The 15,726-nt window shown below is 42.7% G+C and overlaps 1 protein-coding gene across 1 annotated transcript in view; it reads left to right on the forward strand.

Annotated features, from left to right (window-relative positions):
- LOC116503326 (alpha-2-macroglobulin-like) overlaps positions 1-15,726 on the forward strand; it is a 78,232-nt gene that overhangs the window by 19,559 nt on the left and 42,947 nt on the right. The window contains exons 8-16 of the mRNA XM_032209660.1: positions 1,702-1,819; positions 3,084-3,198; positions 5,978-6,087; positions 6,797-6,958; positions 8,838-9,053; positions 9,573-9,633; positions 11,955-12,100; positions 14,684-14,833; positions 15,496-15,651. Coding sequence (XP_032065551.1) covers positions 1,702-1,819; positions 3,084-3,198; positions 5,978-6,087; positions 6,797-6,958; positions 8,838-9,053; positions 9,573-9,633; positions 11,955-12,100; positions 14,684-14,833; positions 15,496-15,651 — 1,234 coding nt within the window. The remainder of the gene's footprint in view (positions 1-1,701; positions 1,820-3,083; positions 3,199-5,977; positions 6,088-6,796; positions 6,959-8,837; positions 9,054-9,572; positions 9,634-11,954; positions 12,101-14,683; positions 14,834-15,495; positions 15,652-15,726) is intronic.

Genomic DNA, 15,726 nt, shown 5'->3' on the forward strand with positions numbered 1-15,726 from the left:
GGCAGTTAAAAGGAACAAACAGCCGAGATCTCACACTACTCCTGGAAACACCAAACCTGAAGTAGTCTGAAGCAGCCTGAAGATGACGAATGAGACTTCGTCGAAACGTCGCCAAGACATCTCCAATTCTACGTGGGAGAAAACCCGAACAACTAGAGACCTATATATATATATATATATATATATATATATATATATATATATATATATATATATATATATATATATATATATATATATATATATATATATATATATATATATATATATATATATTCATTGATTTAACAAATCAGCAAACATCAGAAACAGTTAATAGGCAAAATTGGGATAAAAACAAGGTAAAAACATGGAGAAACGTGAAGAGCAGGTAAGAACTACAATTATCTACATATCTCTGGCTGTATATTGAAAGGCACGAAACTTTCCATTGTCACCCAAATGCTGCACATAATTTGTATAAAGCCAATGGGAGTAGTCTTTACTTATTCTAGTTTTAAATCTTTGACATACACCACAGCAGCAGAATAGAGATGAGATGGAGAGGAGGAGACCAAGTAATTCCTCCTCTGTTCTACAACATGTAGGAAAATGTGGGGTATGTCCAACTCTGTGAATTTCCCCATTCCCTCCTCTTCATGCAATGTTCTAGTCCCCTTTCCATTGATTTAGGCACAATACACAGATAAGATGCATTGTCAGTCTCAAGCCTTCCTTGAAACACCCTTTGCAAGATAGGTGCCATCACTGTGTCATGAGTCTCGTGCTGTCCAGCCTAAGGCATTAGCCAGAGAAAGAGAGCATTGCCACCAGCGTCCATAATCAATCATGCTGATGGAATAATGGAGTCCCATGTTTGGTGAATGGCTTTACAACAACATTTACAATCCTCACTGGTAAGAGGATTTCTCATACTGATAAAATAAGTTGCAATGTTCAAAAGAATGAGCAGATGCAGACTACCTTGTTTTCACAAAAGAGGCAAACCTTCACACTTCTATATCATAAAGGCACACAAAAACTTACTGTGAGAAGGATCTTGGAGTCGGACAACCAGCTAAATATGAGCCAGCAATGTGCAACGGCAGCCAAAAAAGCCAATGCAAGAGGGATACAATCAAGATAAAGTGAGCTACTAATACCACTCTATAAAACCCTAGTAAGACCACACCTAGAGAACTGCATCCAGTTTTAGTCACCACACTATAAGAAGATGTTGAGGCTCTATAAAAAGTGCAGAGGAGAGCAACCATTAGGGGACTGGAGGCTAAAACATATGAAGAACAGTTACAGGACCTGGGCATGGCTAGTCTAGTGGAGAGAAGGACCAGGGGAGACATGAAAGCAATCTTCCAATATTTGAGGGGCTGCCACAGAGAAGAGGGAGGGGGGTGCTCAAGTGATTTTCCAAAGCACCTGAAGGCCAGACAAGGAACAATGGATGGAAACTGATCAAGGAGAAGATTCAACCTAGAAATAAAGAGGAACTTTCTGACAGTGAGAACAATCAACCCATGGAATAGAAGTTGCCTTCGGAAGTTGTGGGAGCTTCATCACTTGAGACTTTCAAGAAGAAATTGGACTGCCATTTGTCAGAAATGGTGTAGGGTCTCCTGCTTGAGTGGAGTGTTGGACTAGACCTATACGGTAACTTCCAACTCTGTTAATCTGTATCTTTAATCAGTTTGGTTCTGGATGCAGGTATACCTATGGGAAACCTGTCCCTGGCCTGGTGAATATGACCATCTGCCGTCTCTATCAGCAATATAATCCATGTCCAGAGAGAGACGTGAAAGTGTGTGAAGAGTACAGCAGAGAGGTATGTTTCAGATCAAGGAAAATGTTCCAATGGGATGTGCAGTTCATCACAAATTCTTTAATTTTGATTCATGCTAGTTTGAGCCAGCATGGCCAATTGGAAGATGGGAATGTTAGTCCAGCTACTAAAGAGGTTGACTAGAGAAACAAAGGCTACTGTCAGACCTCAAATGAAGGAAGTGAGTTCACACAGTCTCATTAATCAGCTTCAGTGACAGGGAAAGCAGTTAGATGACGCAAAACATGCCTATTCCAGAAATTTCCGGCAATTTCTCTGAGCTGTTTGATTTTCTTATGGATTTCATAACAGGTGAACTGATGTCCATCTGCCACATTTCAAAAACATTATTCCCACCCCTGCCTATTGCCACGCCCCATTTTGTGCTTGCGTTAACAGCCATCTCTTGATTCCTCTTGATTCCAGAGTTGCGTGAGTGCCAGTGGGTATCTATGTAGCTAATTTGAAAAAAATGAGGAATCAGGGATGCCTTTTCCAACTAACACATTTTATTAGAAGACTGTAATTTTTGTGAGCTGCAGTTCATGAAAGCTTATGTCATTTAACAAAATGTATAAGTCAGAAAAGGGGTTATTAGACTACTGATTTTTTTTTGCTACCTTAAACTAACAAAGTTCTCCTCCTACAATGCCTACAACTTTGGAAAGATGATTACAATGACTCCTACAGAATGACTTGGGGGTCATAAATTCTCCCTTCTCTCGTGCTCTCTTTCCCCCTCTCTCACATACACAACCATTCGACCACACAAATACAACATCCTAGTATTCTTTTCCGTTCTTCTTTTGAAGATCCCACTTCTCTGCTCCTGTTAACCCTGGGAAAGAGAATTTAGTTCTTTTTCTGCATCGGAGGACTGATGGAGCAATTGGGACAGAGTCAGATATATTCCATGAAAGCCACTGTAGGTGGGGGATCAACTGAGTTAATTTCCTGAGCAGGGGGTTGAACTTGATGGCCTCAAGGTTCTCCGAATCTTGGAGAAAACTTGGCAAGGTTGAGCTGAAGCAAGCAAGTAGTTTCCCCAAGAGATCTGGTTGGATTTCAACTGTTGAATATTCTTTTCAGTAATCTGTAAAGTATCCTTTGCTGATTTGATGACCTCTAGCTGCACAGCTCAGGCTGGCTGTGACTTATGGACTTTCAATTCCAATGAATACAGCTAGTTGAAGAAAGCCACAAAGAAGGAAGCACAGCCTTTAAAATGACTGGTTTCTTGGTTAGTATTTTTTGCTTTCCCTTACAGGCAAACGGGCAGGGGTGTTTCTCCAAGGTGGTAGAAACCAAGATGTTTCATCTGAAGCAAAATGATTTGGAAAAGAGTATTACGGTAGAAGGCAAGATCACCGAGGAAGGCACAGGTATCTTTTTAGGAAGCAGCAGGGAAATGGGCTTGGACTAGATCTTAGGAAGAACTTCCCAACTGGATGAGAGGTGAACTGATAGAATGGGCTGCATGAAGCAGTGAACTTTCCTTTGCCGAAGGGCTTCAGTAGTGATGGCGCAGTGGTTAGAGTGCAGTATTGCAAGTTACTTCTGCTGATCACCAGCTGCCAGCATTTTGGCAGATCGAATCCCACCAGGCTCAAAGTTGATTCAGTCTTCCATCCTTCTGAGGTTGGTAAAATGAGGACCCAGATAGTTGGGGGCAATATGTTGACTCTGTAAACCGTTTAGAGGGCTGGAAAGCATTTTGAAGTGGTATATAAGTCTAGTGCTATTCAGGCAGTTTATGAATGGCCAGTGCAATGATTCCCAAAGTGTGATCTCCCAATTGACCCTTTCAGGGAGTCTGGAAAGTCAAATAAATGAATGCTTTAACATTTCTCAGTTTTAATTTTTAATACAGTATACATTTATAGATATAATCTCAATCATTTTTAAGATTGTAAAGGGTTCCTGAGGCCAACATGTTGGAGAACTGCTGCTCTATGGAGCTTTTAGCTGTAAGACATCTGAACAAGGGGTGGGTGGGTTGATGGGGGTTTCAATAGATCAGCATCTTTTGATCTATGACGGGTGTGGGAGATCATTGTATTACTCTCAGACCAGATTTGATCTAATTCATTTGTAATCTGACCCGGTCCTAGACTTTAGACAGCTTACAAGATTGTACAATACAAAGGCAATGATATCATTTCAACTGAATGTTATAAATTTTGGTAACATAAAAGCAACCACTTTCTAGTAGATATTGCTATGCAGCAGTGCCTCAGATAGAAGGTCCATACAGAAAGAGGTAAGGACACTCAAGAAGATCATAGGAAGCTCGCTTCCCACTGTTCAGGATTCTGCTTATAAGTACTATGTGCTTAGAGCTCAAAGCATTGTTAGAGCCTCCACACCCCTCTCGGCCTCTTCACCCTCCCCAAATCTTTGCCCAGAGTACCTCTGTTCCAAGTAATCAGGTTGATCTCTTTCCTGGGGTCTTCGTTCGGCTCCCGCCTCAAACGGCCTTTCCTGGTGTCTTCTTCTGGTAACGGCCGCATCCCAGTTTGCACCCTCCTCTCTTTGTCCCACCGACAAAGACCAACGGGGGGGACTAGCAGGGCTCGATATCTCCAGCTGAGCCAATTCTTCAGGAAACAAGATATCAGTGGGTTCTTTGTCCTTTTCTCCATCGCTGGCTGGCGAAGACATTTTTTTTTCTGTTCTGTCTCCTTGTAATTTTGCACCTTCCACGGTAGATTGTAGTCTCCTGGAAAGGTGTTGTTGAGACTTCGCTAACTGTCAGCTCCTCTCCATTAATTAATTAGGAAAAAAAGACCATGAGACTCCATGCGTAGAAATCAAATGTACTTTTACTAATTAAAAATGGTTAAAGGCAATGCATAGCGAAGTCTGATTAATTAGGCGCGAAAGCAGTTGATATATAGAATAGCCCATTCCCCACCCCTTGGCATCACAGTCCCAGCCCAATCATAAGTCTTCCAAATGTCAGGTGCAAGATAACTTCAAAAGGCATCACGAAGATGGAATGTCAGTGCCATTAGACCTGGCTGGAAACACCCACGCATGCGCAGCCCGATCAGTCGGTGAACTCCAGAACTTTCCACCAGCACAATGAGTAACCCCTCCCAAATACCATGCCCTCCCTCCCCGTTTCATGGCAGCTGAAGCAATAGCAAAGCAGAAGCTGACACCCACTTTGCAGTCTGTTTCTGTTGCTCCCCACTGGGAGGAGGTTTCAAAATATTTCTAGCAGGACTATCCAATTCTGTAACAGCTTTCTTCCCTATGCCATCCATTTGGTAAACTCACAAGATTAATTTTTCTCGCCATGCACTTGTAGACATCTGAACTGGACTGTGTTGTGTCTCTGTGTCATATAATATACATATGTAGGTATATGCATAATTCTGTATTTATTTATTTTATCATATTTATGTAGTGTATATCGGAGGTGGTGACCCTTTAAGAGCTGCATGCAACAAAAATTCATTTTAATATATGCCAATTTGTGTACATTCAAAGTGACAATAAAGCTATTCTATTCTGTTCTGTTCTGTTCTATTCCTCTACTCTACTCTACTCTACTCTGATTTACTCTACGCATCCACTTACAAAATTATACAAAAATATGCCACACTGTGACATAGAACAAAATTAGTGACTTAATTGTCAGTCATTAATGACCTAATAACTAAAATCTACACACAGCTGGGAACTGTATAAATTGAGCAGCCCAAAGCACATATTCTGGAGAGGGAGAGAGAAACAGAAGTACCCTGATGATAGGTTCCAGCATGAGCCAGAAAGCTTGGAAGAATAAATCTTTGGACCTAGTGACCAACCCAGATTGGATCCTGCAATATTATCCCGGGACATGCATATTTACTTTCATTTGCATTAGCATTATTCCTGCAGATTTTAGCCTCTTGAATACAGTGTTAACTGGAAGAATCAATGCTAATGTCTGGAGGGCAGTTCCAAAAGAGGTGAGAGCATAATAGATAAGACTGGTTTCTGGCTCCCCATTGCACATCTCCCGAAGGGGGAGCTCACTGTATACACCTGTTGCTAACTCAGAGCCTGTGGATTTGAAGTGCATGGCAATATCCTCTAAACCCCACCCTGCCCATGCTGCCTCTTAAGCCTCTGCCTTTCCCATGTTCTTCAATGCTTCCTCTCTTTTGACAGGGGTGGTAAGGACAAGTGTGATCATCATAACCATCACTTCGACAGTGAGCAAACTGAGTTTTGAAAACGCAGAGCCTTATTATAAGCCTGGGATCCCCCTTTTCCTGCAGGTAAGGAAGCAGGAAAGAGATGACTGGTGGTGGGGAAGAGCTGAACATTGATTTTCAACCAGTAGCTCTTTGCCCAAGTCCAAGGAGATGGCGTTTGAGGGGTCCTCGATGCTCTCTGCTTGGTTGTTTTCTTGCAAATGTTTACAGGTGGCATTTCTCAACAACCTCAAGTGCTATCTATCCTCCCCACCCAGAGTTCACAGAAGAGCCCCTAAATTCTGTAGTCAATACAGGAGGGGTGAAAAAAAGGACAGACCAAAGATCATATATAGCCTGCCACAATTCCTTTAGTGATCTTCCCAAGGGAGTTTAGCACAATAATTTTAGCCTTTAAAATTTGGGGTGAGATTTGGGGTGGTGGTGGTTATTTTTATAAATATTCCACCTATGTTAGCAGTCCCCCCCCTCTCAGGAATCCTGGCCTTTCTCAGCTTAGGAGAGGGCCCCATAAGAAGACCCACAAAGCTGTTAAGGCCCTTGAACAATGAATATTCATAGGTAAGTCAAAAAAGGCAAGATGGTGGCCAGGCGTCAAAGTCCTTGCCCTTTTTAACAAGCGTCACATGTGCAACACACATAAAAACCAGGCAAGGCTTTGATGGCATGGTCACAGCCCACCAGCTTGACTTTTGTTCCTCCAGATATGCCCTTAATGAGAGTTCAAATCTAAAATCATTGGATGTGGGTTAATTTTTTTTTCCACATGTAGATGAAACTGGTGGATGGTATGGATGTGCCAATGGCTAATGAGAGCATTGCGGTTACAGTACCTTCTGTGGAATACACAGCCAGGTACACAACCAATGAGGAAGGACGAATACAGTTTTCCATAGATACATCTAACTTCACAGAGGAGTCCATCAATTTGCAGGTGAGTATTTGGAAGTGAAAAACAATCCCCGGTTGTGCCCTTTTCAATCCAAATTTTGCTAAGCACCATCTTCGGGAGAACTCACAAATGCATCCCCCTGTGGTTTCTGCATTTGCTCGTTATCCCTCCCTTTGAAATGGGGGAACAATAGCAATATTTCTCCAATTGTTTGACACAGATGTCGTCTTCACATACATTCAACAAATTGCATTGCCATTACATAAGCAGATTGCCTGTTCCATACTGGAAAAATTTCTGCCGCTATACCATCTACGCCTGCAGCCTTGCCATTTTCCAATTTTCCCACAGCTTTGAGAACTTCCTCTTTTTTTTCTTGTAGGACACTCACATTCATAGCATGTATTTCAGTTCTGCTCTTCATCACATAACAGTTGTTTTGCTGGATGTGTATTTCAGATGCACAACATACAAAGGGGTCACTCTTGTGTACCTTGGAGCTCTGTTGCAGGGTAAAGAAATCCAGCAAAATGTATTTTTTGTTCCCCGCAGCCATCTCATAATGAAGGAGGGACCTGCCCTGCTGCCTCATACTTTGCTGTACGCATCCCTGCAATATTACCATGTTTCCCCAAAAAGAAGACAGGGTCTTATTTTCTTTTGACCCCAAAATAAGCACTTGGCCTTATTTTTTGGAGGTCTTATTATTTTTGAGGTGCAGGAAGTGGCGAGCATGGTCACTTCATGGCTGCTGGGAGGGCTTATTTAAGTTCAAAAGCCCAATTGGGCTTATTATCTGGGGAGGTCTTATTTTTGAGGAAAGAGGGTACTGACCTGAATTTATTGGTCTATAGGGGTCTCCAACCTTAGCACTTTTACGACTTGTGGCCTTCAACTCCCAGAATTCCTCAGTCAGCATGGCGAGAAAAACACTGGTCTAGCTCTTTCCTTCATTCAGTAATTATATTTGATAGATAGATAGATAGATAGATAGATAGATAGATAGATAGATAGATAGATAGATAGATAGATGATAGATAGATGATAGATAGATAGATAGATAGATAGATAGATAGATAGATAGATAGATAGATAGATAGATGATAGATGATAGATAGATGATGATAGATAGATAGATAGATAGATAGATAGATAGATAGATAGATAGATAGATAGATAGATAGATAGATAGATAGATAGATAGATAGATGATAGATGATAGATAGATGATAGATAGATAGATAGATAGATAGATAGATAGATAGATAGATAGATAGATAGATAGATAGATAGAGATAGAGATTCATATCACCTTTCATTTCACATCATTTTCATATCAATATCACCAAATATAATTACTAAATGAAGTAATTATACTTAATAACTGAATGTGTGTGTGTGTGTGTGCGTGTGTGTGTGTGTCTTCTTTTGTTGATAAATAAATGGAGAGTAGTATAGATCTATTTCAAGCAATTTAGCTCTCATCGGCTAGCCAATCCCCTTACTGGGATTTGAACTTGGGCTGTTTTACATATTAGCAATAGCAATAGCAATAGCAGTAGACTTATATACCGCTTCATAGGGCTTTCAGCCCTCTCTAAGCGGTTTACAGAGAGTCAGCATATTGCCCCCAACAATCTGGGTCCTCATTTTACCCACCTCGGAAGGATGGAAGGCTGAGTCAACCCTGAGCCGGTGAGATTTGAACCGCTGAACTGCTGATCTAGCAGTAGCCTGCAGTGCTGCATTTAACCACTGCGCCACCTTGGCTCATTAGGCAGTTATATTAACCTCTAAGCCACAAGCTCTCCTTCCTTATCAGCTGAACCAGGGGAATGATTAGGTGTTTTGTCAAAGCAGCTGGTATGCCCATATATATTGTTCTTTAAGCAAAGTGATTTCTTTCCCTTTCTATAAACAGGCCGTTTACAAAGAAAATGAAAGCTGTGAACATTCAGTCCCCATTTATCATCAGCGTGACTCGCACACAGTAAACCGATTTTACTCACCAAGTCAAAGTTACCTCCACATTGACCCTCTGCCAAAAACATTTAGCTGTGGCAGCACAGAGCAAATTCGAGTGCATTTTATCCTGGATCCAAATGCGGTGAAGAAGGAAATTATCTTTTATTATTTGGTGAGTTGGAAAACAAAGGTATTTTCTTTTTTTCTGGAGCAAGGATATACTTTAGGAGTACATAATGTAAATATAGATTAATGAAGATTCAACCTTAGGTAGAATAGTAAGATTTTAGATTTCACCAATGGCGTAAATCCCAATTGGGAAACCTTTTAGAAGGCGGAGATTGCACTTATACCAATTTTAGGAGCTATGGGTCCTAGTGAGTAGGATGTCATTATGCCCCAGATCTTCAGCTTCTTCCCTTGTGGTTTTAGAGTGAATTTCAGAGGACTGGCTGCTTTTAAAAAGAAACTAAATTCAAGTACTGTTTTGGCTCACGCTACTGTTGATGAGTTGCTTGCTGCTAAATGACTGGAAACCCTCTTGCCCAACTTCAGGGGACTATTGAAAGTATCTTGATCAAGGGTATTGACAGAAGGCAGTCAAACAAGAAAAGGTGATTGCTGCCACCATTCCATCAATCCGCTGCCAGTTTTTGACCTGCATTGCAAGAATTGCTCTTTTTTTTTCTAGGTGATGACTAAGGGAGACATCAAACGATCTGGGACTCACACACAGCCAATCCAGGGAAAAGGTAAATGCTCCCTCCACCAGTTTGCATTCCCCTCCATGCTTGGGAAAAAAGCTTCCCTGGAGTGTTTGTCACTACCATTTCAAGTGCTGGGCTTGAAGTGTGTCAATCTGTAGGGAATCCAATTCTCCCTTGCTGAATGCTGGATGCCCCTTGCTTGTCTGCAAAGTTTTGCCCTTTGCAATTGGTTGAAATATCCTATTTCAGACTGGCAGAGAAAGGATTGTGGGTACTTACAGCCAGCCTTGCCAGTGAGCAGAGGAAAGGATGGGGACAGTGGGGTAGAATGATCAGGCCATTCCTCCCAAATCTCTGCAGCTACTTCCTTCATCCTGAGTTTTGGTTGAGTGTCACGGTGATATCTTTTTGCAGCCACCAGGCTGACCAGTTGCCTACTACCCTTTCTTCTCGGACAAGCCCTTCTTGGGGATCCACAGAGAGGCATAGAGGTTCAGCCTCTCAGAGCAGCTGCCTAGCATGCTAAATGTGACTTTGCTTTTGAGGAAAGCAAATGCATGCAAGGCAGGAGGATGAAAGGGAGGGAAGAGAGTGGAGCTCCCAACTTCTTGGCATGCAAAAGGCTCTAAGTTCAACCCTTAGTAGTGCCTCTCCAGGGGGCAGAGACCCTGGAGATCAGGGGTGGGTTCCTGATAGTTCTAACCTTTTCTATAGAAGAGGTTCCACAAATCTACAGTGCCTTTTAGAACCAGTTCCAGCTCCCTCTCTCTGCCTGTCCGCACATCATCAAGTTGAAGAGAGAGAGGAGGAATTCTGGGAGTTGAAGTCCACAAGTCTTAAAGCTGTCAAGTTTGAACACCCCTGGGGTTTTTTTGTAAAGGGTTAGGGGTGCAAGGGTAATAGCAATAGCAATAGCAATAGCAGTAGACTTATATACCGCTTCATAGGCCTTTCAGGCCTCTCTAAGCGGTTTACAGAGAGTCAGCATATTGCCCCCAACAATCTGGGTCCTCATTTTACCCACCTCGGAAGGATGGAAGGCTGAGTCAACTCTGAGCCGGTGAGATTTGAACCGCTGACCTGCTGATCTAGCAGTAGCCTGCAGTGCTGCATTTAACCACTGCGCCACCTTGGCTCTTGTAACTTGAGAGCTTGAAGACTTTGCGTGCTTCAAATGCCAGAGTTTCCGAGCCAACATTTTGGTTGCTAAGCAAGAGCATTGTTAAGTGAGTTTCACCACATTTTACAAGTTGGCCACTTCCACCTGGTCACATGGCCAGCAAGCCACTCCCACAAAGCAGGCCACACCTACAGAAGAGGTTCTAAAAAAATTTGAAACCCACCACTGCTGGAGAGGCACTACTACTGTATTTCCCTGAAAATAACACCTATCCTGAAAATAAGGCCAAGGCATTTTTTGTGATTGTTCCTAATATAAGCCCTATCCCCAAAATAAGCCCTACTTAAGTCCCTGCACAGCCTGCCCATTCCATCTGGTTACTTGCAGTGCTGCCAACACATGGTGAAGTGAGGAGGAAGGGGTGCTGCGGCCATGAGGCGAGGTGAGCTGCCCCCCCCCACAAGCCACAGACCGGCTTACCATAGCTCAGGGCCCCCACACACAGGCTATCCACACCCCAAAAACTGCCTCACCTCTGGACCACTTCTGCTTGTTCATGACCCCAATAGAGCAGGAGACTGAGTGATATGCTGGAGCTGCCACCGCAAGGCAAGAGAGTTTTTGGGTCATGGATAGCCTGGGTGTGAGGGCCCTGAGCTACAGTAAGCCAGTGCAGGGCATGTGGGGCAGTTCCATCTCCCTGCACCTCACTGCGGTGGCACGGCCTCCCGCCTCACTGCAAACAAACAGAAGAAGTGGGCCTCTCGTAAATGGGGAAAAAATTAAGACACCCCCCAAAAATAAACCCTAGTGCTTATTTTGGAGCCCAAAAGAAAATAAGACTGAGTCTTATTTTCCGGGAAACATGTTAACAGCACTGACACAGGGGTCTGAGCCAACATCCTTACTTTCTAAGATAGCAAAGGGCTCCATGGCACGTGCCACGTGGCGTGTTTTATGTCTGTTGCCCTCCTGTGTGGTAGATGATGTTACTAGAAGGAGATTCACCTGCTTATTCATGGCTAAGGCAAGTACATGCAACTATGAAGGAGAAGAGAGCAGTTGAAGCCCTCCAGCTCCTGATTCTTCCATGATCCACTTCTATCCCACATTCCTCACCTGTTGTGGTTGCTTGATGTATTCCAACTGGAATTAATTCCTTCTAACTTTCCCCTTTTCAATCTCTCTCCCTCTCCCTCCCTCCCTCCCCCCCCCCTCTCCTCCACCTGGGATTTTCTTGCTTTAGAACCCAAAGGCGACTTCCTTTTGGATCTCTTGGTAGATGTTGACACTGCACCCATAACCCGCTTGTTCCTCTACACCATTTTGCCCAGCGGAGAACTTGTTGCTCACTCAAGAGATTTCACTGTAGAAAAGTGTTTCCCCAACAAGGTAAGTGAAGAAACAAAATGGCCACTTTTAATCATGTTTCGTAAATAGCATACTGACCATGTGGTTAATGGGCTTCCCTTCTGACCTGGACTGAGCACACAGAAAAGGCAGCATAGATTTACAGTATTACAGAATAAGAAGGGACCTTGGAACAGGGGGCTGAACAAGAAGACCTCCAGATTTAATGGTCATTTACTAGGAATATGCTGGAAAAATGTGTACATTGGACAAATCAAGCAGAAGAGAAGCCTGAAAGAAGACATTTGAAAATATAATGCAAAGGACCAGGGGAGACGTGATAGCAATCTTCTAATACTTGAGGGGTTGCCACAAAGAGGGAGGGTGGGGTGTCAATCTATTTTCCAAGGCACCTGAAGGCCAGACAAGGAATGATTGATGCAAACTGATCAAGGAGAGATTTCTAGAGGCTGTCAAGAACAGATTGAACTGCCATTTGTCAGAAATGGTGTAAGGTCTCATGCTTGGGCAGGGGGCTGGGCTGTCTTTGCACCATTTCTTTTGTTATTTTCACATCTTACATTTTATGCACTTTAATAGAATCCTCAATCTGTTTGATCCATTTGCATTTCTGTTGTGCTTCTTGTTGTTTTCCCACAAATTCTTCCAGAATTTCAGAGCTTTCCCTTTATCAGGCTTTTCATTTGTTGTTACTCCATCTCCACTTTCTAAGCTCTTATAAAACTGGTTCTGATTTGCTCTGAACTGTGAGTTTTCCTTGAATTGAGTTACTCGGTTTTCATATCTTTTAATCTTTTCAGCAACAGCAACAACCCTCTGCTTCAGCTCTTCAATTACTATCACAATCTCTTTATTCTCCAAATCGTATCTTGCTTCCAGGCTGCTTTTGACCTGCTTGTTCTTTAGCTGACCTTGCCTTAGGTTCTTCAAGTTGCTCAAGTCTCCACGAAGGTTTTTGATCTTCAATTCCAACCAAATTTTCCATTTAGGCTTCCTCTTCTTGCCTCTTTGGTTCTTTTGTATTTTCAAACCCAATTCTTTGGTGGTTATGAAGGCTGCTGCATACATCAGCTGATTTGCTTCAGCTAAAGTAGTGGTTTGAATGGTTTGCACAGCCTCATTGACCTTTTTTAGTACCTTTCTCAATTCTTTCCGGTTCACTTGGTTCAGCTTTGGCAAATGTGTTCTTTCAGCATCTTTCATTTGATGCTTTATTTTCTCAGCTAATTGAGCAATATCTGTTGGTGTTTGTTCTTCAGTGCTTCCTTGTTCTTTATCTTCATCCATTTCAGCATCCTCTTCCTCCCTTTTTTCCTCAGTTTGCTTTTGAGTCTGCAAATCATTCTTGATGTTACTCTTCTTTGTTGGTATATTCAGACCATTAGTTGCTTTCTCTTCAGTTCCTATTAATTCTGCTGTAGTGAAGAATTTGTGGCTTAGAATTGCACGTTGTTGGTCCATTAGCCTTTGTTCACTGATATCACAGTCCGTGTGGTTCACCTTCCAAATCTGATACATTCGTTTTTGAAATCCACGTTTTGCTGGCTCAGACTGATAGTAAGCTTTCATAATAGAGATGTTTTCTTCCCTAGTCCAGTTTTTTCGCTTTTTTGCTTTTTCTTCCAGTAGCTTGTCAGGTCCATGCCCTGGTTGCCTAGCAGAGGGAGCTGAGCCCTGTAGCTCATTTTGCACAGAATGCCCCGGAGCCATAGCATCCAATGGAATCCTTGTTAATCCAGGAGACGGTTCAGCTGGCATAAATTTCATTTTTTCCGTATTCACCATATTTGAATGGGTTGTGGAGCAAATTTTGTCTGGCCCTTCACCTAAGACCTGTCTGATATGGTTGTACCTGTTCAGCATAGCCCTTAGGATCATTAGAGCATGCAAGCCCCTCCACCACAACAAGGTAAAGCTCCTCGGAGGTGGGGTTGTTGTTGTTGTTGTTATTGCATAAGTGCATAACATATGTACAATGAGATTAGTTGAGCTCCCTCAGTGCACCTCCCCCAACACAATTCACAGTGAAGACAAAAAGAAAAAAAATATCCCTAACCCAGTAAATCATATTAACAAACACCCAGTCCCATTACACCAGTGTGAACATGTTACACATTGTGCCGGCCCTGCAAGTCCATCATACTCTGTAGTTATGATGTTATTTTGTATTGAGGAGTCTGACAGCCCACAGATAAAAACTGTTCTTCAGCCTGTTTGGGCAGCTGGCTATGCTTCTATATCTCCTTCCCGAAGGTAGGAGGGTAAAGAAGTGCTGTTCAGAGTTGTCCCTGAGGATTTTCCTCACTCTTCTCAGGCAGCAATCTGACCTAGGGGGCATTAGGGGACAGCCCACAATGTTTTGTGCTGTGCTCACCACCCTCTGTAACGTTTTTCTATCCGTGGCTATCAGACCAGCATGCCATACCGTGATGCAATAAATGAGGACGTCATCGGTTGTTGTTCCACCCTATTTTTACACAAGACCCTAAGAAAATGGAGTCTCTGTTAGGCCTTCCTGACCAAGTGGATCATGTTGTATTTCCATTTCTTATTCCATTTAGCAGAAAGAAAAGCCCTTTTCAAAGATCTGGTTTATGTTTGCAGGCCAGACTGTGGTTCTCTGATCAACAAGGCCTGCCTGGCCAGAAAACTCAACTCCATCTTGCTGCTTCCCCTGGCTCCCTCTGTGCTTTCAATGCTGTTGACCAGAGTATCTTTCTGTTGAAACCTGAAGCTGAGCTTTCCCATGAGAAGGTGAGTCACATGGAGAACCTATGAAGTCAGATGACACCAAGCTGGCAGGAATAGCCAACACTCCAGAAGATAGGCTTAAGAATCAAAATGATCTTGACAGACTTGAACATTGGGTGCTATCTAACAAAATGAAATTCAATGGTGAAAAGAGTAAGGTTCTACATTTAGACAAGAAAAACGAAATGCACAGGTACAGTATAGGTGGCACCTTGCTCAACAGTAGTAAGTGTGAGAAGGATCTTGGGGTCCTAGTGGAGAACCATTTACATATGAGCTAGCAGGGTGCAGCAGCTGCCAAAAAAGCCAGCACAGTTCTAGGCGGCATAAACAGAGGGATGGAATCGAGATCACGTGAAGTGTTAATATCATTTTATAATGCCTTGGTAAGGCCACGCTTGGAATATTGCATCCAGTTTTGGTCGCCACAATGTAAAAAATATGTTGAGACTCTAACAAGAGTGCAGACAAGAGCAACAAAAATAATTAGGGGATGGAGGCTAAAACGTATGAAGAACGGTTGTAGGAACTGTGTAAGTCTAACATGTCTGCAACCGTTCTTTATATGCTTTAGTCTCCAGTCCCGTAATCATCTTTGTTGCTCTTCTCTGGGGATCCCGCATGAGATGGACAGATTTACTGAATTGCAATGTCTCTCTTTTCAGATCTATGCATTGCTACCAGTCTCTTCTTCACATGAGCTACACTTTGAAAATGAATGGAAGCCGTGCATCAAAATGGAAAATATTGAAGTGGGTGGTATCCGTTATCGCCCTATCCCTTTTTCTCATGAGGAAGCCGATGTTTCCAAAATTCTTAAGGTGAGCTTCTCTGCTGCTTCTGGAAGGTGAAATTTCCAGTTTATTCTATAATAATGTGTCACTCCCTCTTCAAGC

The sequence above is a fragment of the Thamnophis elegans genome, chromosome 2 (genome assembly GCF_009769535.1).
Source record: "Thamnophis elegans isolate rThaEle1 chromosome 2, rThaEle1.pri, whole genome shotgun sequence".
Taxonomy (NCBI): Eukaryota; Metazoa; Chordata; class Lepidosauria; order Squamata; family Colubridae; genus Thamnophis; species Thamnophis elegans.